At 42.2% G+C, this 24,255-nt stretch overlaps 1 protein-coding gene across 5 annotated transcripts in view; it reads right to left on the bottom strand.

The window, feature by feature from the left end:
- Nucleotides 1-11,551: 11,551 nt before the first annotated feature.
- The window catches only part of HEATR3 (HEAT repeat containing 3), a 46,833-nt gene continuing 34,129 nt past the window's right edge, over nucleotides 11,552-24,255 (bottom strand). For 2 of the 5 annotated variants that reach the window (XM_077985619.1, XM_077985617.1), the window contains exons 12-15: nucleotides 23,719-23,807; nucleotides 17,832-17,975; nucleotides 15,494-15,670; nucleotides 11,552-13,524 (exon numbers count right to left, since the gene is read on the bottom strand). In XM_077985619.1, coding sequence (XP_077841745.1) covers nucleotides 13,459-13,524; nucleotides 15,494-15,670; nucleotides 17,832-17,975; nucleotides 23,719-23,807 — 476 coding nt within the window. In that variant the 3' untranslated portion in view covers nucleotides 11,552-13,458. The remainder of the gene's footprint in view (nucleotides 13,525-15,493; nucleotides 15,671-17,831; nucleotides 17,976-23,718; nucleotides 23,808-24,255) is intronic. The other 3 variants (XM_077985618.1, XM_015126093.3, XM_077985620.1) reach the window with 2 other exon arrangements.

Raw genomic sequence — 24,255 nt, 5'->3', positions numbered from 1 at the left:
GGCACACGCCACCACATCTGGTTAATTTTTTTGGTTATTTTTTTGTTTCACCATGTTGCCCTGGTGGGTCTTGTACTCCTGGGCTCAGGTGGTCCACCTACCTTGGCCTCCCAAATTGGTGGGGTTACAGATGTGAGCCACCACACCCAGCCCCTATCACGACACATTTCAAAGAGCAAAAATCACATATCCCTCCCATCACTACTTTTATTTTTATTTATTTATTTTTATTTTTTTTATTTTTGAGAGACAGGGTTTCGCTCTGTCACCCAGACTAGAGTGCAGTACCATGATCTCAGCTCACTGCAGCCTTGACCTCCCAGGTTCAAGCGATTCTCTCACCTCATTCTCCAAGTAGCTGAGACTACAGGTACATGCCACCATGCCCGACTAATTTTCTTGATTTTGTTATAGAGACGAGGTCTCACTATGTTGCCCAGGCTGGTCTCAAAGTCCTGACCTCAAGCAGTTGTCCCACCTCAGCTTCCCAATGTGCTGGGATTACAGGCACGGGCTACAGCACCTGGCCCCTTCACTATTTCTTTTCTTTTTCTTTCTTTTTTTTTTTGAGACGGAGTCTCACTCTGTCACCCAGGCTAGAGTGCAATGGTGCATCTCGGCTCATTGCAACTTCCGCCTCCTGGGTGCAAGCAATTCTCCTTCCTTGGCCTCCCAAAGTGCTGGGATTACAGGCATGAGCCACTGCACCTGGCCCTCCTTCTAGCTATTTGAAACTGTAGAATATATTATTGTTAACTGTAGTCATCCTATACAGGTGTAGAACACGAAAACTTATTCCTCTTATCTAGCTGAAATTTTGTAACCTTGACAAATGTCTCCCTATCCCTCCATTCTCCCTACCCTCCCTAGCCCTAGTATCCTGTATTTTACTTTTTACTTTTATGAGATCAACTTTTTTTAGCTTCCACATATGAATATGAACATGCAGGCCGGGTGCAGTGGCTCACACCTATAACCCCAGCAATTTGGGAGGCCAAGGCGGGTGGGTCATTTGAGGTCAGAAGTTTGAGACCAGCCTGACCAACATGGTGAAACCCTGTCTGTACTAAAAATACAAAAAAAAAAAAAAAAAAAAATTAGCCGGGTGTGGTGGCACGCACCTGTAGTCCCAGCTACTTGAGAGGCTGAGACATGGGAATCGCTTGAATCTGACAGGCAGAGGTTGCAGTGAGCCGAGATTGCACCACTGCACTCCAGTCTGGGCAGCAAAGTGAGACTCTGTCTCAAAAAAAAAAAAAAAAAAAAAAAAAAAAGAATGTGAACATGCAGTGTTTATTTAACTTTCTGTTCCCTGCTTATTTCACTTAAAATAATGTCCTCCAGTTTGATCCCTGTTGCCACAAATGACAACGTGGCTGAATAGTATTCTGCTGTGTAAATATACCACATTCTTTTTATCCATTCATCTATTTTTTTCAGATGACTGGAAAAAAGTTGATATCATATCTTGGTTGACTCTATATCCTGACTATTGAGAATAGTGCTGCAATAAACAAGGGGGTGAGATGTCTTTTATTTTTTTGCTTTTTTTTTTTGAGATGGAGTTTCACTCGTTTCCCAGGCTGGAGTGCAATGGCGCGATCTCGGCTCACTGCAACCTCTGCTTCCTGGCTTCAAGGGATTCTCCTGCCTCAGCCTCCTGAGTAGCTGAGAATACAGGTGCACACCACCACGCCCGGCTAATTTTTGTATTTTTAGTACAGATGAGATTTCACCATGTTGGCCAGGCCGACCTCAAACTCCTGACCTCAGGTGATCCACTGGCCTCGGCCTCCCAAAGTGGTGGGATTACAGGCATGAGCCACAGCACCCGGCCGAGATGTCTTTTTGGTATATTGATTTCCTTTCCTTTTAATAAATATCCAGTAGTGGGATGGCTGGATCATATGGTAGTTGTAGTTTTCGTTGTTTCAGGAACCTCCCAACTGTTCTCCTTAGTGGCAGTACTGGTTTACATTCCTACTAACACTGCATGAGTTCGCTTTTCTCCAGATCCTCACCAGCATTTATTTATTTATTTATTTAGTCTTTTTGGTAATAGCCATCCTAGCTGGGGTGAGATGATGCCTCATTATGGTTTTGATTTGCATTTCCCTGACGATTAATGATTTTGTTCATTTTTCCCCTATATTTATTGGCCATTTGAATGTCTTCTTTTGAGATCATTTGTCCTTTTTTTTTCTTTTGAGATGGAGTTTTGCTCTTGTCACCCGAGCTAGAGTGCAATGGTGTGATCTCAGCTCACTGCAACCTCTACCTCCCAGGGTCAAGCAATTCCTCTGCCTCAGCCTCCCAAGTAGCTGGGACTACAGGTGCCCACCACCACGCCAGGCTACTTTTTAGTAGAGATGGGGTTTCACCATGTTGGACAGGCTGGTCTCAAACTCCCGACCTCAGGTGATCTGCCTGCCTTAGCCTCCCAAAGTGCTGGGATTACAGGTGTGAGCCTGTAAGCACCTGGCCCTTGTTTGTCCATTTTTTAGATCGGATTTTTTTTTTTTTTTTTTTGCTGTTGAGATGTTTGGGTTTCTTGTATATTCTAGATATTCAGTCTCCTGTATATTCTAGATATTCAGTCTCCTGAATATATATATATATACACACACACATACACACACATATACATATACACACATATATATATATATATTTTAGGCAGAGTCTAGATTTTTCTTTCTTTAGACAGAGTCTAGTTTTTTTTAGTTTTTAAAGATGGAGTCTTGCTCTGTTGTTGTTGCCCAGGCTAGAGTGCAGTGATGTGATCTTGGCTCACTGTAACCTCCGCCTCCTGGATTCAAGCGATTCTCATGCCTCAGCCTCCTAAGTAGCTGCGACTGCAGGTACATGCCATCATACCCTGCTAATTTTTTTTTTTTTTTTTTTTGAGATGAAGTCTCACTCCATTACCCAGGCTGGAGAGCAGTGGGGGGATCTCAGCTGACTGCAACCTCCACCTCCCAGGTTCAAGCAATTCTCCTGCCTCAGCCTCCCCAGAAGTTGGGATTACAGGTGCGTACTCCATACCTGGCTAATTTTTGTATTTTTAGTAGAGATGGGGTTTCACCCTGTTGGCCAGGCTGGTCTCGAACTCCTAACCTCAGGTGATCTGCCCGTGTCAGCCTCCCAAAGTGTTGGGATTACAGGCATGAGCCACCACACCTGGCCAGGAGAATTATCTTCTATCCTAAGGCAAGAAATCTAATATAATTGCCCTATACATTGACAAGCACTACTCAAGTGTGACTAATGAATAGAACTCTTAAATACCCAGAATGTAAATTTATGAACTTGCATATCTTAGACAAACACAGAGAGACATTTCCCCCACTTCAAACAACAACTTAAATATAACCTAAAAGCTGGGCATCGTGGCTTACGCCTGTAATTTCGGCATTTTGGGAGGCTGAAGTGGGCGGATCATTTCAGGCTAGGAGTTGTAGACCAGCGGGTGCCTGTAATCCCAGCTACTTGGGAGGCTGAAGCAGAAGAATCGCTTGAACCAGGGAGGCTAAGGTTGCAGTGAGCTGAGTTCGTGCCATTGCATTCCAGCCTGGGCAACAAGAGCGAGACTCATCTCAAACAAACAAACAAACAAAAAAAGAATTCTCTTTTAATATTGTTTTAACTGTTTATAATGCATGGGTATTACCTGTTTTATTAAACACAGTTTTAAGAAAATACAAAGGAACTATACCTTCTTTCAATACAGCAATGGAAAATGTCATCTGAAATTTTCAGAACTTATTTTACCTTATTATTTAAGGTGAAAGTGACAGATCAAAAGTGAACATTTCCATATATTTCATATAGCATTAAGGCTTTTTTGGTAGTTTATGAGAATATTTTGTCAAATTGTGAAATGCATTAAATTTATGTGCAAATTTTCATGAAAATAGTTGTGCAATATGCAGTTGTCTATTTCATTGGACGGTGTAACGTTTTAAAGATTCGAATGGGCTGGGCGCGGTGGCTCAAGCCTATAATCCCAGCACTTTGGGAGGCCGAGGCGGGCGGATCACGAAGTCAGGAGATCGAGACCAACCTGGCCAACACGGTGAAACCCCATCTCTACTAAAAATACAAAAAAAAAAAGAAATTAGCCGGGCGTGGTGGCGGGCGCCTGTAGTCCCAGCTACTCCGGAGGCTAAGGCGGGAAAATGGCGTGAACCTGGGAAGCGGAGCTTGCAGTGAGCCAAGATCGTGCCACTGCACTCCAGCATGGGCGACAGAGCGAGACTCCGTCTCAAAAAAAAAAAAAAAAAAAAAAAAAAAAAAGATTCTAAACTTAATTTCCATTTTTGTACATTCATCTTTGAAAGAAAAAAGGAGACTAGACATGGTGGCTCATGGCTGTAATCCCAGCACTTTGGGAGGCTGAGGCAGGTGGATTGCTTGAGCCCAGGAAATCGAGACCAGTCTGGACAACAAAGGGAGATCCTGTCTCTATACCTTTTTTATTTAAAATTCTTTTTAAAAAGGAAAAAAATATGAAGGTGATTATTTGAAACAGCTTTGTGAAAATCATTTCAGCTCCATGTTCTGTACCTGTTCCATTATATGTAATTTAAAATCTGATGGGCCTAAAAGCAAATCCATTATTCCTTTATTTATCTGTGTATTTTCACTGCAGCCTTGGACTCCCAGGCTTATGCAATCCTCCTATCTTGGCCTCCTGAGCAACTGGAATCACAGGCGCAAGCCACCACGCCTGGCCATTATTCCTTTAATGCAAGAACATTCATTCAAAAATATCTTCATTTCAGGCCAGGTGTGGTGGCTTATGCCTGTACTCCCAGCACTTTGGGAGGCCAAGGTGGGCAGATCACCTGAGGTCAGGAGTTTGAGACCAGCCTGGCCAACATGGAGAAACCCTATCTCTACTAAAAATATAAAAATTATCCAGGTGTGGTAGTGGGCGCCTGTAATCCCAGCTACTTGGGAGGTTGAGGCATGAGAATCACTTGAACCTGGGAAGCAGAGGTTGCAGTGAACTGAGATTTTCCCGTTGTACACCAGCCTGGGCAACAAGAGTGAAATTCCATCTTAAAACAAAACAGAAAAACGTCATTTCTTATTATTTTACTTGAATAATTATCTTTGTTAAATAAACTTGCGATATTTGTCCCCACAAATGAGAGTAGAAAAGTGTTTTTCCTGGTTTTGCTCTTTTTTTTTTTTTTTTTTTTTTTCTTGAGAGGAGGTCTCACTATGTTGCCCAGGCTGGTGTCAAACTCCTGAGCTCAAGGAACCTGTCTGCCTCAGCCTCCCAAAGTGCTGGGATTAGAGGCGTGACCACTGCATCTGGCCCTGGTTTTACTCTTACTAAATGGAAGTAATTGAAGATAGTAGATTCTTTATTCAAAAAGAATATGTTATTTTCATGGGCAAGCATACATTGCTGAAAATGTAACAATTTTAGGGCAATTGTGTTCTCACAATTAGGACTCCTATATAAGAGTAGGAGGGATAAAAATACATTTAAGCAAAACTCTTGAAACCACTTGTTTATAATTTCTCACTCTGCATAGAAAAAAATGACTCAAGTTAATTCTGTTCACTAAAAGAAGAAAATGCTCAATTAAGTGGACCAAAATAGTCCCAATTAAAGATATACATTTCTCTGATGAGCAAAAATTGAGAATCTTCCACAATATGAAGACATAACTTTTTTTGTTCTTAGATAAATTAATACGTACTTTTAACTCACAGAAGGGACAAGATAAAAAGAGCATTAGGCCAGGCGCAGTGGCTCACGCCTGTAATCCCAGCACTTTGGGAGGCTGAGGCGGGTGGATCACTTGAGGTCAGGAGTTCGAGACCAGCCTGGCCAACATGGTGAAACCCCATCTCTACTAAAAAATACAAAAATTAGCTGGGTGCGGTGGTGTGTGCCTGTAATCTCAGCTGCTCTGGAGGCTGAGGCAGGAGAATCACTTGGACCCCAGAGGCGGAGGATGTAGTGAGCTGATATCATGCCACAGCACTCCAACCTGGGTGACAGAGTGAGACTCTATCTCAAAAAAAAAAAAAAAAAAAAAAAGAAAGATAAAAAGAGCATTAAAACTAAGACCTTGTTAGACACAGTGGCTCATGCCTGTACTCCCAGCACTTGGGAGGTGGAGTGGGAGGATCACTTGAGCCCCAGAATTTGAGACCAGCCTGGGCAACATAGTAAGACCCTGTCTCTACAAAAATAAAAAAAATGAGCTGGGTATGGTGTCACGTGCCTGTGGTCCCAGCTACTTGGGAGGCTGATGTCAGAGGATTGCCTGAGTCCAGAAGGTCGAGGCTGCAGTGGTCCATGTTCATGCCACTGCACTCTAGCCTGGACAACAGAACAAGACCGTGTAAGATTTTGAAGCTCTTGATTGTGTGTGTGTGTGTGTGTGTGTGTGTGTGTGTGTGTGTGTAAACCAACAGAAGCAGTAGGCAGTCTTTGAGGTTTGGGAGAAAAGAACCCAAAAACTTTCTTAAAAAGGAAATAAAGATTTTGTAGGAAAATGCTTTCTCACCTCAAACTACAGGAGTGTTCTACCCAACTTAGGCCTTTTTCCCATCTCAATAGACCACCATTCAGTCGATTCCCCAAGTGGGAAACCCAAGCATCAGCTTAGCATTTTCCGTTGCTCCATCCTCCAAATCCTCTGCATCACCAGTTCATCCATTTATGCAGGAGGAGGACATTAGCAATTGTGACTCCTTCATTCAGCTGCGGCTGTCTGTTTTCTCCTTCATACATTTCTCTGAAGACTGCTTTGATTTCACCAGCTCCATCTCCTCCCCTCTCACACTCCCCCAACTCCCTCCAACCTGACGTCTGACCTGGTCACCATGGAAATATCCCCTGCTAAGCTCCCCAGTGATATCATGCCTCGAAACCAACAGATATCCCTCATCCCTCCTCGCATCTCTCAACTGCATCCATGCTCATGGCCCCTTCTTCCTTCTGAAGCCGCTCCCTTCTTTTTAAATTTTTTTTTCTTGGGATAGGGTCTCACTCTCTTGCCCAGGCTGGAATGCAATGGCACAATCTCAGCTCATTGCAATCTCTGCCTCCCATGTTCAAGCAATTTTCGTGCCTCAGCCTCCCAAGTAGCTGGGACTGCAGATGTGTGCCACTACACCAGGCTAATTTTTTGTATTTTTGGTAAAGACGGGATTTCACCATGTTGGCCAGACTGGTCTTGAACTTCTAGCCTCAAGTGATCCACTGCCATGGCCTCCCAAAGTGCTGGAATTACAGGCCTGAGCCACTGCACCTGGCCACTCCGTTACTTCTTGACTGCACTCTTCTGTTTTTTTTTTTTTTTTTCTTTTTTTTCTTTTAGAATGTATAAAATGAGGCCAGGAGCCGTGGCTCACATCTGTAATCCCAGCACTTTGGGAGGCAGAGGCAGGAGGACCACTTGAGGTCGGGAGCTCAAGACCAGCCTGGCAAACATGGTGAAACCCCATCTCTACTAAAAATATAAAAATTAGCCAGGCATGGTGTCATGTGCCTATAGTCCCAGCTACTTTGGAGGCTGAGGCAGGAGAATCGCTTGAACCTGGGAGGCAGAGGTGGCAGTGAGCCGAGATCGTGCCATTGCACTCCAGCCTTGGGGACAAGAGAGAAACTCTGTATCAATCAACCAATTGATCAATCATTCAATCAATCAAATGTATAAAATGTAGAGGCGGGGTCTTGCTTTGTTGCCCAGGCTGGTCTCAAACTCCTGGCTTCAAGTGGTCCTCCTACCTAGGCCTCCCAAAGTGCTAGGGCTACTGGTGTGAGTCACTGTGCTCAGCCTTCTGGTTTCTTCTACGTCTCAGAAGACTCCTTCTGGCCAGGTGCGGTGGCTCAAGCCTGTAATCCCAGCACTTTGGAAGGCCGAGACGGGCAGATCACGAGGTCAGGAGATCAAGACCATCCTGGCTAACATGGTGAAACCCCGTCTCTACTAAAAAATACAAAAAACTAGCCAGGCGAGGTGGCGGGCGCCTGTAGTCCCAGCTACTCGGGAGGCTGAGGCAGGAGAATGGCGTGAACCTGGGAGGCGGAGCTTGCAGTGAGCTGAGATCCGGCCACTGCACTCCAGCCTGGGCAACAGAGCGAGACTCCGCCTCAAAAAAAAAAAAAAAAAAAAAAAGAAGACTCCTTCTGTGTTTCTTTTCAGGTTCATTCTCCAACCAGGCCAGCACTTACTAGATTTCTTCACAACTTTGTCTCAATCCTCCTTATTTTCTCTTTCTAGCTCTTTCTAGACCAGTAGTTCTCAAAGTGTGTTCCACGGATCGTTTTCGGGGGGGTTCATGAGGTCAATACTATTTTCACAATACTAAATGTGACTTGCCTTTTTTTGCTATAGTGGCACATTGGGGCTGTGGACACTAAAGTGATGGGATGAAACTGCTGGTGTCTAGTATGAATCAGGGCATGGGCACCAAACTGTACTAATTATCACTGCATTCTCCCCAGTCACGCACTTATAGGAAAAAGCAAGCAAGCTGCACCCAAGACTGTACTTGATGAATTAGTAAAAAAAAAAAATTCATAGTTATTAAATTTTGACCCCAGTATGTATTTTTTCATATAGATATCCGTTATTCTAGCACCATTTATTGAAGACTATTGTTTCTCCATCAAGTTAACTGGGCACCTTAGTGGAAAATCAATTGATCATATAATTATGGGCCTATTTCTGGACTCAATTTTGTTCCATTGATCTGTATGTCTTTACTTATGCTAAAACCATACTGATTTGATTGCTTTAGCTTTATACACAGTAAGTTTAAAATCAGGTCGCATGACGCATATGCACAGCCAAACACACCCAGGCCGGCTCCCATTTTTTTTTTTTTAAGACGGAGTCTCGCTCTATTGCCCAGGCTGGAGTGCAGTGGCGCGATCTCTGCTCACTGCAAGCTCCACCCCTCGGGATTCATGCCATTCTCCTGCCTCATCCTCCAGAGTAGCTGGGACTACAGGCGCCCGCCACCATGCCCAGCTAATTTTTTTGTTTTTAGTAAAGATGGGGTTTCACAGTGTTTGCCAGGATGGTCTCGATCTCCTGACCTCGTGATCCGCCTGCCTCGGCCTCCCAAAGTGCTGGGATTACAGGTATGAGCCACCGCGCCCGCCCCCACCCCTTTTTTTTTTTTGAGACAGAGTCTCGCTCTTGCCGCCCAGACTGGAGTGCAGTGGAGCGATCTGAATTCACTGTAACCTCTGCCTCCTGGGTTCAAGCAATTGTCCTGCTTCAGCCTCTGAGCAGCTGGGACTACAGGCGCATGCCACCACGCCTGGCTAATTTTTGTATTTTTAGTAGAGACAGGATTTTGCCGTGTTGGCCAGGCTGGTCTCGAACTCCTGGGCTCTAGTGATCTGCCTATCTTGGCCTTCTAAAGTGCTGAGATTACAAGTGTGAGCTACCGCACCTGCCCCCCTCCCCCCTTTTTTTAAAGAAAGGTTTTGCACTGTTGCTCAGGATGGAATCATGATTCACTACAGCCTCAATCTCCTAGGCTCAAGCCATCCTCCTGCCTCAGCCTCCAAAGTAGCTGAGACTACAGGTGTGCACCACCACACGGCTAAATTTTTTTGTTTTTAGCAGAGACAAAGTTTCCTTATGTTGCCCAGGTTGTCCTCAAACTCCAGAGCTCAAGTGATTCACCTGTCTTGGCTTCCCAAAGTGCTGGGAGTACAGGTGTGAGCCACTATGCCTGAACAGTTGAACAGTGTATCTATATATATTTTTTTGAACAGAGCTCACTCTGTTGTCCAGGCTAAAGTGCAATGGTGCAATCTTGGCTCATTGCAACCTTCGCCTCCTGGGTTCAAGTGATTCTCATGCCTCAGTCTCCTGAGTAGCTGGGATTACAGACATGGGCCACCACACCTGGTTAATTTTTTTCTTTTTTTTTTTTAGGTGGAGTCTTGCTGTGTTGCCCAGGCTGGAGTGCAGTGGTGCAATCTCGGCTCACTGCAACCTCTGCCTCCCAGGTTCAGGTGATTCTCCTGCCTCAGCCTCCCACATAGCTGGGATTACAGGTGCATGCTACCACACCCAGCTAGTTTTTGTATTTTTGTAGAGATGGGGTTTCTCTATGTTGGCCAGGCTGGTCTCAAGTTCCTCACCATACGTGATCTGCCCACCTCGACCTCCCAAAACGCTGGGCCCCCAGTGTGTATTTCTAACGGGCTATTCTGGGTGATTTTCAAATAAGTGTATTTTAAAGCAGACTTTTTCCCCCTATGGTCATACAGAAAAAGCTCTCCATTATACTGTGCCATGAATAATACTTGCATGCTCTATTGAGCTATTGTGTAAATAATTAAAACTGTATGCTGTATTTATGAGTTGTTTTCCCTTCCTCTGTGTTGTTAAAGTAAAGCTGAATGGGAGAAATCCAGACCCAATTATCCATGCTTCAGAATCTAAGAGATTTTTAGGATGGCATATCTTCAGTGTCATCTCATCTTCTACTGTGTTTTAAGGATGGTTCTGCATTCAGCAGCCACTTTAGAGCTTGCTTAGTAAAACAGAAAATCACACACAAAATGACGAGAAAATCACCCGCATTTATTTACTCAACAAATATTTATCAAGAGTTGACTATATACTAGGTCCTGTGCTAAATATCCTGCAGATTGTTTATAGGTCAGAAACTGTGGGGAAGAACAAACAGAATAAGAAACTTTCTTCTCCTTGAAAATAAGTATATTTTATAAATAATTGAGGCAGAGAAAATGCTAATACTTCCTTTTTGGGAAGAATCGTTCTCCAGGGAGACATGCTTGGGCCAATCATTTAGCTGAAATGATCACTAAACATACAAACATACCTTAAAATTCATGAGCAAGGACCATAATAAAGTGAGGTGTTGTATATGGTATACGATTTCCATTTTCCCACCATATACATCACTAAACGTGCAAACATACCTTAAAATTCATGCGCAAGGACCATAATAAAGTGAGGTGTTGTATATGGTATACGATTTCCGTTTTCCCACCATATATACAATTTGGGTCATTTTACTTGGTGCCATGGGCTAGGAACTCTTAGGGCTGGGAAACAATCTTGGTTTCCCAACCATCTATATCATATAGGTAAAAACTGTAAAACATATCACAGTGCAGATGAAATCTAACACTACTAGCTCATTTTATGCTGCTACGGAAGCAGTGAATTAAAATTAAGTCCTATAACTGGGGATTGGGCCTTTTATCAGGGGAACTGAGATCAACTGTAAAGAAATTTTCAAATTTCCCTTCTTATCAGGCAAACGGATGGACAATGAAGCCAGTTCAGAGGCCCAGCCAAGACAATGATGCACAGGGAAGCTCCCTCGAGCTCTAGCTGTCACCTAGTACTTCGAAGACACTGAGAGGTAAATACTGCAAAGTCGTGCTGTCATTTTTTTAATGTCTCACATATATTCCAAGCAATATCCATTAGCAAACAAACATCCAGGAATAGTGTCATCTCATCTTCTACTAATAACCCTTTATTTAGTATCTTAAAAAAGATTTTGTAAGACACAAAACTTTCCATCAAAAAGTTGTTTATTTAAAAATACCTTCTCCCAATTCTGATTCCATATCAAATTAAATCAAGAAGTGATATTACACCAATAAATCATCAAAGTCATGAGTAGGGAGGATGGCAATGACCCCATTAGCTCATTAGTATAATCTAGTAAGTGAAATACAAATTCAACTCATTCACTTCTTCACAAAAGGCAGACATAAGCGGTATACTTCATATAAAAAAACTAGTTTATAAAGCTTGTCTTCATATTTCAGTTTAAGGTTCAGCTGATATAAAATGCCTTAAAAGACCATCCAAGCAATGCTTTGGATTTTCTTGTTTTGCAAAATTCAAGGAAAACATGATTGTTTGAAGTTTCTTCACTGCTGGTGAATTAGTTAAGAGCTACCTGAGATTCCTTTGCACTTCCACTCTTCCACTCTTTGAATTTCCAGTGATTAAAATATGCCAGAGACATAATTTAGAGAGCGCTAGAAACGGCACACAGATCTCAATGCTTAAAAAAGTTTCTGGCCAGGCACAGTGGCTCATGCCTATAATCCCAGCACTTTGGGAGGCCAAGGCGGGCAGATCACTTGAGGTCAGGAATTCAAGACCAGCCTGGCCAACATGGTGAAACCCCATCTCTACTTAAAAACAACAACAACAAAAAAAACCCAGGTGTGGTGGTGGGTGCCTGTTACCCCAGCTACTCGGGAGGCTGAGGCAGGAGAATCACTTGAACCTGGAATGGCAGAGGTTTCAGTAAGCCAAGATCGCGGCACTGTAATACAGCCTGGCAGCAGAGTGAGACTCCATCTCAAAACAAACCAAAGCAACAAAAAGAAAAAACCAACAACAACAACAAAACCAACAGAGTTTCTGACAGGTTTTGCAAGTTTTTTTTTTTTTTTTTTCCTTCTTTTTTTTTTTTTGGAGACAGAGTCTCCCTCTGTCACCCAGGCTGGGGTGCAGTAGTGTGATCTCAGCTCACTGCAACCTCCGCCTCCCAGGTTCAACCGATTCTCCTCCCTCAGCCTCCTGAGTAGCTGGGATTACAGGCATTTGCCACCATGCTCATGCATGGAGCTTCACCATGTTGGCCAGGCTGGTCTTGAATTCCTGACCTCAAGTGATCCACCCACCCGGGCCTCCCAAAGTGCTGGGATTACAGGCGTGAGCCACCACACCTGGCCAGGTTTTGAAGTTTTTACAGAATGTACAGAATGTAAGCATTAACAGATGACTTTCAGAAACATATACATTCAAAGAAAACCTTTTAGTATTCTAAGCATTGAATACTTTGGGGGAAGAACTGTTTCTTTTTGGGATTAAGAAGTCAGTCTTTTCTCAACAGTTTCTTGATAAGCAATAAATCTTCTCAAATTCATTTTCACATTGTCAAGAACACACAGCTGATCTGTGCTATAGTTACCTCTCCCTTCTTTACGTATCTGCAAAAAACCAAAACAACAACAACAACAAAAAACAGATCATATGTGACTTGGTAGATACTATTAATTCATTTATATAAAGTATTTAATCTACGGTGTATTTAACCATTTGCTGACCGAGACAGCTGCAAGAATTTGGCAAAAACGTTTTTACTTCCAAGGTAAATGGAACTCGGTAAGTAAAGAATAAACTGAGAATGTGCATGTTAAAAATGATAGTTACAAAGGTGACTGAATGGCAGGTGTTGAGTTATATAAACTATAGAAAGGAATTATGTAAACTATGAATTGGGAAAATAACCCCTAACCTCTGAAAGGTCTGCTGTTCAGACTGATTTTCCTAATTAGTATGCATTGATATGGTAATAATATTTAATTATTTTTCTTCTCTCAAAGGTATAAAGCCTTAATTAAATTCCTTTGTTAGGCTGGGTGCAGACTCATGCCCGTAATCCCAGCAGTTTGGGAGGTCAAGGCGGGTGGATTGCTTGAGTCCAAGAGTTCGAGACCAGCCTGGGCAACACGTGAGTCCCCATCTTAAAAAAAAGAAAAAATTCCTTTGTTAGCCAGAGGTTAGTCTGTAGTGTTTTGTTTTTTTTTGTTTTGGGAACAGGGTCTCTCTCTGTCACCCAGGCCAGAGAGCCATGGTGCAGTCATGGGTCACTGCAGCCTCAACCTCCTGAACGCAAGTGATCCTCCTGCCTCAGCCACCACAGTAGCTAGGACTACAAGCGGCGCACTACCATGCTGGAGTAATTTTTTAAAATTTTTAGTAGAGGTGGGGTCTCACTATGTTGCCCAGGCTGGTCTTGAACTCCTGGGCTCAAGCGATCCTACCACCTTGGCCTTTAATAGTGCTGGGATTACTGGTGTGAGCCACCATGCCCAGCACTGGTTTTGTTTGTTTTTAGTAGAGATGGGTCTTGCTTTGTCACCTAGGCTGGAGTACAGTGCTGCAATCTCAGCTCACTGCAGCCTCCAACTCCTAGGCTCAAGCGATCCTTCTGCTCAGCCTCCTGAGTAGCTGGGACGACAGGCATAAGTCACCACTTAATGGCTAACTTTAAAAATTTTTTTGTAGAGACAAGTTCTTGCTATGTTTCCCAGGCTGGTCTTGAAATTCTGGACTCAAGTGATCCTCCTGTCTGGGGCTCCCAAAGTGCTGGGATTACAGGTGTGAGCCACTGCACCTGGCCTGTGGTTTTTTATAACAATTGTATGGAATCTGAGTTTGATCTCACCTCTAGTCTAGAGCAGTGGCTCTCAGGTTTCAGTGTGCAACAGCATCACCTGGAAGGCTTGTTAAAAAACAGACTGGTAGACCCATCCATAGAGTCTGTGACTCAGTAGGTCTGGAGTTGGGGCCAAGGACCTGCATTTTGAACAAGTTACCAGACAGGGCTGATGCTGCTGATACAAGGAGGGCACTTTTGAGAAACACTGCTCAAGAGAAGTTCTTGATTGTACATAAATGCATTTTGTAGCTAAATATACACTGAACAGCCTTTAATACAAATTGTGGCTTCATTTCGCAAAAAAAAGTTTCATATAAATAACTACAGGCTAGCTTCTGGCTAGTAAGAAATCTCATTAGAGCTTTATACCTTTGATAAAAGAAAAACAAATGTTATTACCACAGCAATACATACTGAGTAGGAAAATCAATCAGCACAAAGACCTTTCAGAAGTCGGGGGTTATTTTCCCAGTTCACTGTTTATCTAACCTTTTCTAAGCACCTGCTTCTGCAGAGTTTGATGACTCTTAACTATTAATATATCTGCTTTCCTTAAAGTTGCAGGGAAATAGGGGATATTTTTTCCTTATCTTGCAAGCTCTTTATCCAGAAATTTAAAGGACTGTAACCTTTAAAAACAATATGGTTAGGCATGGAGGCTCACACCTGTAATCCCAGCACTTTGGGAGGCCAAGGTTGGGGAACACCTGAGGTTGGGAGTTCGAGAGCAGCCTGGATGACAAGGCGAAACCCCGTTTCTACTAAAAATACAAAAATTAGTTGGGTGATGTGGTGGACACCTGTAATCCCAGCTACATGGGAGGCTGAGGCCCAAGAATCACTTGAACCGAGGAAGGAGAGGTTGCAGTGAGCCAAGATTGCGCTACTGCACTCCAGCCTGGGCAACAGGGCAAGATTCTGTCTCAAAAACACACAAAAGTAAAATTAAATAAATGCAAAATGTGTATGAAAGTGCTTTACAAAATACAGAGTATAACACTGACATATATGAAGCATTGTCAAAATTACTGAACTGTTAAAAAAAGAAGAACTTGTCAGATACCATTTTGGCTTCAGTTTCAGTGATTCAATAGTCACACTGTTGAGCTATGACTCAGTCAATAAACATTTTACAAAGTACTGGGGATGCTGTGCTACGTATGGGGATTTGTCATGCACATGCTTCTGAATTGCACAGCGGTAACTACACCCACCCTCGTCCCCACAGAATGTTCAGACTTACGCATTTATAAGTTAAATGGCTACAAACCTTCATTTTAAAGACCGGCTGGAATTCTTTCAGAGCAGATAATAATTTAATTTGAATCGAGGCTCTTTCGGCTTCTTTACCATCTGCAAAAACATCAAAGAGGGCATCCAAAGCTTCTCCTGCTACCACAAGGGAAGGATCTTTGGTGGTAACCTCAAGCAGAAAGCACCCAATATTCTGGAAACAACAAAACACATTTAATATGACTAACACCAGTCTCCAAAACAAGTACTAACTTTGAATGTGGCAATAACTCATGCATACTATTTTATATACAAATGCCAGGGAAAAATTAAAATTTTAAGAGATCAGACTTAAATACTTATAAACATACCAAGTATAAGCAAGATAAATTAAACATATTATAGTTTATATTCATAAAGTGAATTAAAAACCATAAATGATGTATGATTTAGGAAATCACTAAACTTTCCTCTCTACCTCTCTCAAAAGGCTTGCTCTATGATGTCAAGATGCATAGAAATCTTATCTGTAACAACGACAACAAAAAATCTGCTTTTAAAAGCATAAGAAAAACACTTTACGGCCGGGCGCGGTGGCTCACGCCTGTAATCCCAGCACTTTTGGAGGCCGAGGCGGGCGGATCACAAGGTCAGGAGATCGAGACCACGGTGAAACCTCGTCTCTACTAAAAATACAAAAAATTAGCCGGGCGCGGTTGTGGGCGCCTGTAGTCCCAGCTACTCGGGAGGCTGAGGCAGGAGAATGGCGTGAACCCGGGAGGCGGAGCTTGCAGTGAGCCGAGATCGCGCCACTGCACTCCAGCCTGGGCGACAGAGCGAGACTCCGTCTCAAAAAAAAAAAAAAAAAAAAAGAAAAACACTTTAGGGCCAGTCGCAAGTGGCTCACACTTGTAAGTTCAGCACTTTGTGAGGCCAAGGCAGGAGGATCACTTGAGCCCAGGAGTTCGAGACCAGCCTCAGCAATGGAGCAAGACTTCATCTCTAAAAAATGTAAAATAGGACTGATCTGAATCTAAACTAGTCTGTAGATCTAACTGTCAGTGTGCAGGACATAAAAGGATAAAACAACAAATTTAACACCACAAGGTAGCAATCAGATAAATCCAGAAGGCTGGACACCATATAGGACAATTGATTCAGGAGCTGAGAATAACCAGGTGGTGCCGGGGAGGAATTGTTCAAGATTAAGAGAGAAGGAGAAGACCCCACAAGAAACATAACATGTGGACTTCATCAATGTAAACAAGCTCTCTGTAAACAGATAATTTTGAGGCAACTGTAAAATTATGAATATGGACCGGAATTAGACACACTAAGAAATAACTGTTGCTGGGTGCAGTGGCTCATGCCTGTAATCCCAGCACTCTGGGAGGCTGAAGGGGGCAGATGGCTTGAGCCCAGGAGTTCAAGACCAGCCTGGCCAACATGGCAATAACCCACCTCTATTAAAAATAGAAAAATTAGTCAGGTGTGGTAGGGGGCACCTGTAATCCCAGCTACTCGGGAGGCTGAGGCAGAAGAATTGCTTGAACCCAGAGGAGGAGGTTGCAGTGAGCCGAGATCGCACTACTGCACTCCAGCCTGGGTGACAGAGTGAGATTCCATCTCGGGGGAAAAAAAAAAAGCTTTGCAAGTATCATTTTTCAAAAATAGATTCTTAAAAACATCAGTCATCACTGTAAAGTTCTTAGCAGGTGAAGAGGTACTTTATAATAATGAGTTTACTATCCATTAGTCTCACACTTCAGCAATTATTAGCACACCAAAGGGTAATTTTACTATGACTGTCCTTTTAATTACTAGTGACGCTGTACTCCTAACAGTGCAGTTTGTAAGCAACTACGCCAAGTGTTAAGAGTAAATATGTTGAGGGAATTCCTAGTACATTGGCACTACCAGGGTTGCTGCTTAACATTTATGGAGTGGTATTAGAATTAACTGTGTGGTATTTTTCAGAATGCATGTTGCCTGATGTGCAAGGAAAATGGTTTGGATTGTTCCTTCATCAGCAGGAGAATGTAACATGCATACATTGGATACAATAGCAAAGGCAGAAGGCATCTTTTAAAATTCTGAATTTGCCCTTTCACTACAGAGAGATTTATTTTTTTAAAACAAGTACCTCTAGAATAACATTAAATTGTAAAATCTGGCTCAACTTTTCAAGTACTTACCTAATTAATACACATGGTTAGATCAAGCCAAAGGGTACATTCTAATAATATAACTCAATAAAGCAACTTGATGTGACTTCTCTTCATGTCCACACAAGTTTTAGGAAATCCTACACCAACAGTTCTTCTCCTCCCATTTCTAATTATTTAACATGTTAGGTCAGAAGCAAATTGTTTTACCTTAAGGGTTTCAAGTGTACCATCTTCTTTGGCAAGGACGCTGCCAGTGATTCCTAAAATGCTAACGACATTCACTCTAACCCCGACATTACTACTATGAATGCCTGCTTTGCATAATGTCATTAGCTGATCAGGAGTCATGCACTGTTGAAAGAGAAGAGGAGAGTATTTATAATGTTAAACTCAATCAATTATACCAGCATGCAAAAACTGGACTGACAGGAATCTCCTCTATAGGCTACAGGATTTTAAGAGTGACATAAACTCCTGGCAGGTAAGTTACTATTAATATATATATACTCCAGTTCTCCCAGACAGAGCTGGTAATTCTGAACTAGGGTGAGCCCTGCTCATGTCGCCATTGTTATCTTAATATCAAAGGGGCTCCAGGTCCTATTCATTTAATTTGATGAAGACTTTCATGCCAGATGTACACAGACTAAAGAGATTCCAATTTCTTTTTAATATTAATGGTAAAAAAAAAAAAAAAAAAAGGGCTTTGAAAGTATAAACAGGATTGTGTAGCTTTAAAAAAAACTGGCTGAGTCTATACAAGGCAAGAACTTACTTTGAGATGTTTGTATTATCATAATTAAACATTGTAAAAACCATTACATTATATGGTGCTTCTACCATGTAGTGGATAATTTTCAGTTTAAGGCTGGGCGCAGTGGCTCATGCCTGTAATCTCAGCTACTCGGGAGGCTGAGGCACAAGAAATGCTTGAACCCGGGAGACAGAGGTTATAGTGAGCTGAGATCATGCCACTGAACTCCAGCCTGGGCAACAGAGTGAGACTATCTCCTATAAGCAGCAGCACAGTGTGGTGATGAAAGGCTTGGAATCTGGAGCCAGACACCCTGGGTTCAAATCCTAGCTTCACTACTTAGCACTCACGTGCGCCCCTACACTAGACTAATTTATTTTTAGTTTTTGTAGACATGAAGTCTCACAAAGTTGCCCAGGCTGTTCTTGAACTCTTGGGCTCAAGCAATCCTCCTGCCTCAGGCTCCCAAAGTGTTAGGATTATCAGCATGAACCACTTCACCTGGCCCTGAGCATGGGCTTTGAGTAATTTTCCTTAACCATCACACTGATCCCATAAGCTGCTGCTTACATACCAGGGAAAATCAATAAAAATAATTGATATTCCTATAGGCCCTAGAGTATAAGGTTTTCTGGTCCATCCAACAGCCACACGGCATGCTATGCATCCCATTACCATTCCCATTTCTTAGAAACTGAAGGTCAAATTATGCTCTTCAAAAAAATTCTTAGCTTTGGAAAGCTGAGGCAAGAGGATCACTTGAGGCCAGGAGTTTAAGACCAGCCTGGGCAACATAGCAAGACCTCCTATTAAAAAATTAAAAAATAAAAGTATAAAAAAATTTAAAAGCATTAAGAAAAAAAGTATATAAAGAGGCAAAAAGAAATAGTGTTATTGTTAGCAATAACAAGGGCATTGTTATTTTGATACTATTCAGTACATTCTGTAGGATAAAGCAAATAATAGTTTTAAAGTCACTACAATTTTAATGTTACTACAGCAAACAATTTTAGTATTACTGTATAGCAAATAATTTTAATGTCTTTTAATGTCACTACTACAAAGTACATTCTGTAGGAGAAAGCAAATAATAAAATTTTTGAAAAATCTTTTTCTTTCTTCTTTTCTCTAATTTTAATTTTTAAAATTATGTATCATTATTATTATTATTTTTTGAGATGGAGTCTCGCTCTGTCGCCCAAGCTGGACTGCAGTGGTGCGATCTCGGCTCACTGCAAGCTCCACCTCCCAGATTCACGCCATTCTCCTGCTGCAGCCTCCCAAGTAGCTGGGACCACAGGCACCCGCCACCATGCCTGGCTAATTTTTTTGTATTTTTTAGTAGAGACCGGGTTCCACCGTGTTGGCCAGGATGGTCTCGATCTCCTGACCTCGTGATCCACCCACCTTGGCCTCCCAAAATGCTGGGATTACAGGAGTGAGCCACCGTGCCTGGCCTATTTTCTATTATTTTTTAAGCCAGTCAAACTTAGCATGGGGGGGTTATATACCAACTTTAGTGACACAATGTTAATAAGCTCTGATAACCCACTACCATCAGACCAGTTGCAAGTAAGAATTTTAATGTCACTAATGTATCTTTTTGGGTACAATGTACCTTTTTGGTTACAAATGTATCTTTTTTGGGGGTACAAAAAGATACAAATATAAAATCAAAAATTAAGTAAAAACATTGTACCATTTTTTAATTTAAACTGGAAATTATCAGTATAAACTTACTAGTTTTGCCTCCTAAAAAAATGCTTATTTCCTAGCTATTTCCACTAAAAAGACCTAGAAACAATGACAAATGGTAGCAATAAGCACTCTACAATTCAGTTTCCCGACTAAAGACATCAGAGCTTCTTGGAGAAGTAACTAATTCCAGGGTTTTTTTTTTTTTGTTTTGAGACAGAGTTTCACTCTTGTCACACTCTTGTCACCCAGGCTAGAGCTCAGCGCTATTTCGGCTCACTGCAACCTCCACCTCCTGGCTTCAAGTGATTCTCCTGCCTCAGCCTCCCAAGTAGCTGAGATTACAGGCACGTGCCACCACGCCCAGCTAATGTTTGAATTTTCAGTAGAGATGGAGTTTTGCCATGTCACTCAGGCTGGTCTCAAACTCCTGACCTCAAGTGATCTGCCCACCTCAGCCTCCTAAAGTATTGGGATTATAGGCATGAGCCACTGTGCCCAGCCAGATTCCAGGTTTTAAGCAAGAAAATCTTATGCCTGGAAGCAAAAGTGATCAAAAACCTAAAATTCTTGTCAAAGAGACACAGGAGCCAATTTGAAGGGACTCCTACTATCCAAAGATGCGACGAATTTGGCAGCAAAAAGCATGACTGTAATGGAATGAAATACAAATATATTTTAAAAACCCTGAGTTCAAAATGATACTAAAAAGAAAAAAAAAAATCACTGGCCACTTAATAGAGATTGCTAGGATACCTATTCTGGAAAAAACAAAAAACAAAAAACAAAAAACAAAAAGCTAATAAATGTAAAAAAATAGACAAAATTAGGATATCTCTATTCTGCAACCCACTAATGACATAATGGAGCCAGGCAACCACAATCACTGGTTATGAAACCATTAACGTGAACTCACTAATTAATCTCAGCTTCACTATTTTATACCACATGATTTGTGATATAAATGTAGGAAATATATATAGCACTATAAATTATTCTTGCCAAAAAATCTGGACCTGTCTAGATTACTTATTATAAATATAAAAAAAAAAAACAAAAAATAATCTGGACCTGGATCTAATTAAGGCTCTAGACCTAGCTCCCGGCTCACAGGAAACACAGGGGACAGAGGAATGCTGAATGATACCATCATGACGAGTTGGCCAAATCTGCCAGTGTGGAAAACACTACAGAACAAAATTAGAGTTTCTTCAATGGGTAAGTGTATGGGGAAAGCAGGGGAGTGAGGGAAATGTTATAGATTAAGAGATTTAAGAATCTAAAACCAATGAAATCACTGAATTGTACACTTTAGTTATTTATTTATTTTTGAGACAGAGTCTCCTTCTGTCGCCCAGGCTGGAGTGCAGTGGCGCAATGTCAGCTCACTGCAACCCCTACCTCCCGGTTCAAGCAATTCTCCCTGCCTCAGCCTTCCAAGTAGCTGGGATTACAGGTGCCTGCCACCACGCCCAGCTGATTTTTGTATTTTTTGTAGAGATGGGGTTTCGCCATATTGGCCAGGCTGGTCTTGAACTCCTGACCTTATGTCGTCCACCCGCCTTGGCCTCCCAAAGTGCTGGGATTACAGGCGTAAGCCATGGCAGCCGGCCTGCATTGTATACTTTAAATGGATAAACTGCATGGTATGTGAATCAAATCTCAGTAAAACTTTTTTTTTTTTAAGAGATAATGGCCGGGCACGGTGGCTCACGCCTGTAATCCCAGCACTTTGGGAGGCTGAGGTGGGTGGATCACGAGGTCAGGAGATCGAGACCATCCTGGCTAACATGGTGAAATCCCGTCTCTACTAAAAATACAAAAAATTAGCCAGGCATGGTGGCGGGCGCCTGTAGTCCCAGCTACTTGGGAGGCTGAGGCAGGAGAATGGCGTGAACCCGGGAGGCAGAACTTGCAGTGAGCCGAGATCGTGCCACTGCAGTCCAGCCTGGGCGACAGAGCGAGACTCCGTCTCAAAAAAAAAAAAAAAAAGGTTAATAAGAGACCAAAATATCAACCAAAAGCAACACGTGGACCTTGCTTAGATCCGGATTTGAACAAGCCAATTGTTAAAAGACTTTTTTTTTTTTTTGAGACTGAGTCTCGCTGTGTTGTCCAGGCTGCAGTGCAGTGGCATGATCTCGGCTCACTGCAACCTCTGTCTCCCGGGTTCAAGCAATTCTCCTGCCACGGCCTCCCAAGCAGCTGGGATTACAGGAGTGCGCCACCATGCCCAGCTAACTTTTGTATTTTTAGTAGAGATGGGGTTTCACCATGTTGGCCAGGCTGGTCTCGAATTCCTGACCTCGGGTGATCTGCCTGCCTCAGCCTCCCAAAGTGCTGGGATTACAGGTGTGAGCCACCGTGCCTGGCCACGTTAAAATACATTTTTAAGGCAATCTGGGAAAACTGAATTCAGACTGCAACCGGGAAAACTGAACTCAGAGTGCAAACCAAAGGATAATAAGAAATATCCATTAATTTGGAGGCTTGGGGTAATGGTACTGGGGTTAAGATTTTTAAACATTTAATTTTCTGTCAGACATGCATACTGAACTACATAATAAAATACTCATGGGTCAAACATGACTTGCTTTAAAAATACTCCAGGAAACAAAAATAAGGACCCAGTGAGATGAATGAAACCATGTCACAAGAATGACAGGATGCCAATAACCTGCTGAGGCTTGGTGACAGTGCACGTAGGCTCATAGGGTATTGTATGATCTCTGCTTTGGGCATTGTAGCGCACACCTGTAATCCCAGCTACTTGGGAGGCTGAGGTGGGAGGATTGAACCCAGGAGACTAGCCTGGGCAACACAGTAAGACCCCGTCTCAAAAAACAAAGCAACGGAATTATCTCTGCTTTTAGGAATGTTTGAAAATCTCCTTAGTAAAAAGTTAACAGAAGTGGTAAGGCACCTATGGGAGATGAAGTGCACATGGACTGCTGTGGAGGGTGAGGAGGACATGCTTGCAAAATCTGTAATGAAATGTTAAAAAAAAAAAAAAAAAAAAAAGAGCTGGGTACGGTGGCTCACACCTGTCATCCCAGCACTTTAGGAGGCCAAGGCGGGTGGATCACTTGAGGTCAGGCACTCAAGACCAGCCTGGCCACATGGCAAAACCCCATCTCTACTAAAAAAACAAAAATTAGATGGGTGTGGTGACGCATGCCTGTAATTCCATCTACTTGGGTGGCTGAGGCACGAGAATCATTTGAACCCAGGAGGCAGAGGTTGCAGTGAGCTGAGATCATGCCACTGCACTCCAGCATGGGCAACAGAGTAAGACTCTGTCTCAAAAAATAAAATAAAATAAAATAAAAAAAAGACCAATGATAGATAAATTATTTACAACATATTTATCAATTAAGTTGTATTGATTAAAAAGCACTTGTTTAGCTAGTAAGCCTATATATTAAAAAATTTAAAAAATTAAATTAAAAGCACCTGTGTGTTGCTGATGGTGGGGGCAGAAAGATATTACTTTTTATTTTAATCACTTTTGTTTTCTTTTTTACAAAGATAATGTATTACTCTTGTAACAGAAATATGTATTTTTAAAAATAGTGAAGTAATGAATTTTGCCTCCATAATACAGAATCTTTACAAGTTTCATACAAAAAATTTTAGAACTCTTACCTGGGAAATGTTCTTGGAGGCCATTGTTTGCAAAAGGGCCCTCAAAGCACTACTTATGGCTTCTAGAAAGTCAGCGTGTTTAGCAAAATCTAAAACACAAAACTGAAATATAAAATTTGCATTTCTCCAAGATAGGCTATTTTGTAGAAGCAGCAAACGAAACAAAGCATGCTAAATGTGAATAAATGCTATTCTTAATAAAACAAACAAAAAAACCCTCGATATTTAGCCAAAATATTTAGTTAACAGTCCCCTGTACACTCTAAACCTAAGTCTGAAAGATGATTGTGGTTGAAATAATCACAGCAAGGAGGTGTTCTACAGACAGTCCTTGACTTCAGACACTGGGTTTTCATTTGACTCACACGTTAGCACATAATAAACCTGAGCTAGCTTTTGCAGACTGAATTCTGTCATTCATAGATCTCCATCACGGTGCTGGGGAGACCTACCTTTGGTGGAGTCAGAATGCTTCCTTGCCAACCCAAGCTCACTGCCTAGCCACAAACTGTTGCTTGTGCAGAGCCAGGACATGAC

This window comes from Macaca mulatta, chromosome 20, assembly GCF_049350105.2.
Source record: "Macaca mulatta isolate MMU2019108-1 chromosome 20, T2T-MMU8v2.0, whole genome shotgun sequence".
NCBI lineage: Eukaryota > Metazoa > Chordata > Mammalia > Primates > Cercopithecidae > Macaca > Macaca mulatta.
Note: the sequence above shows the minus strand (reverse complement) of the source record. Positions and strands in the feature narration are given on the sequence as shown.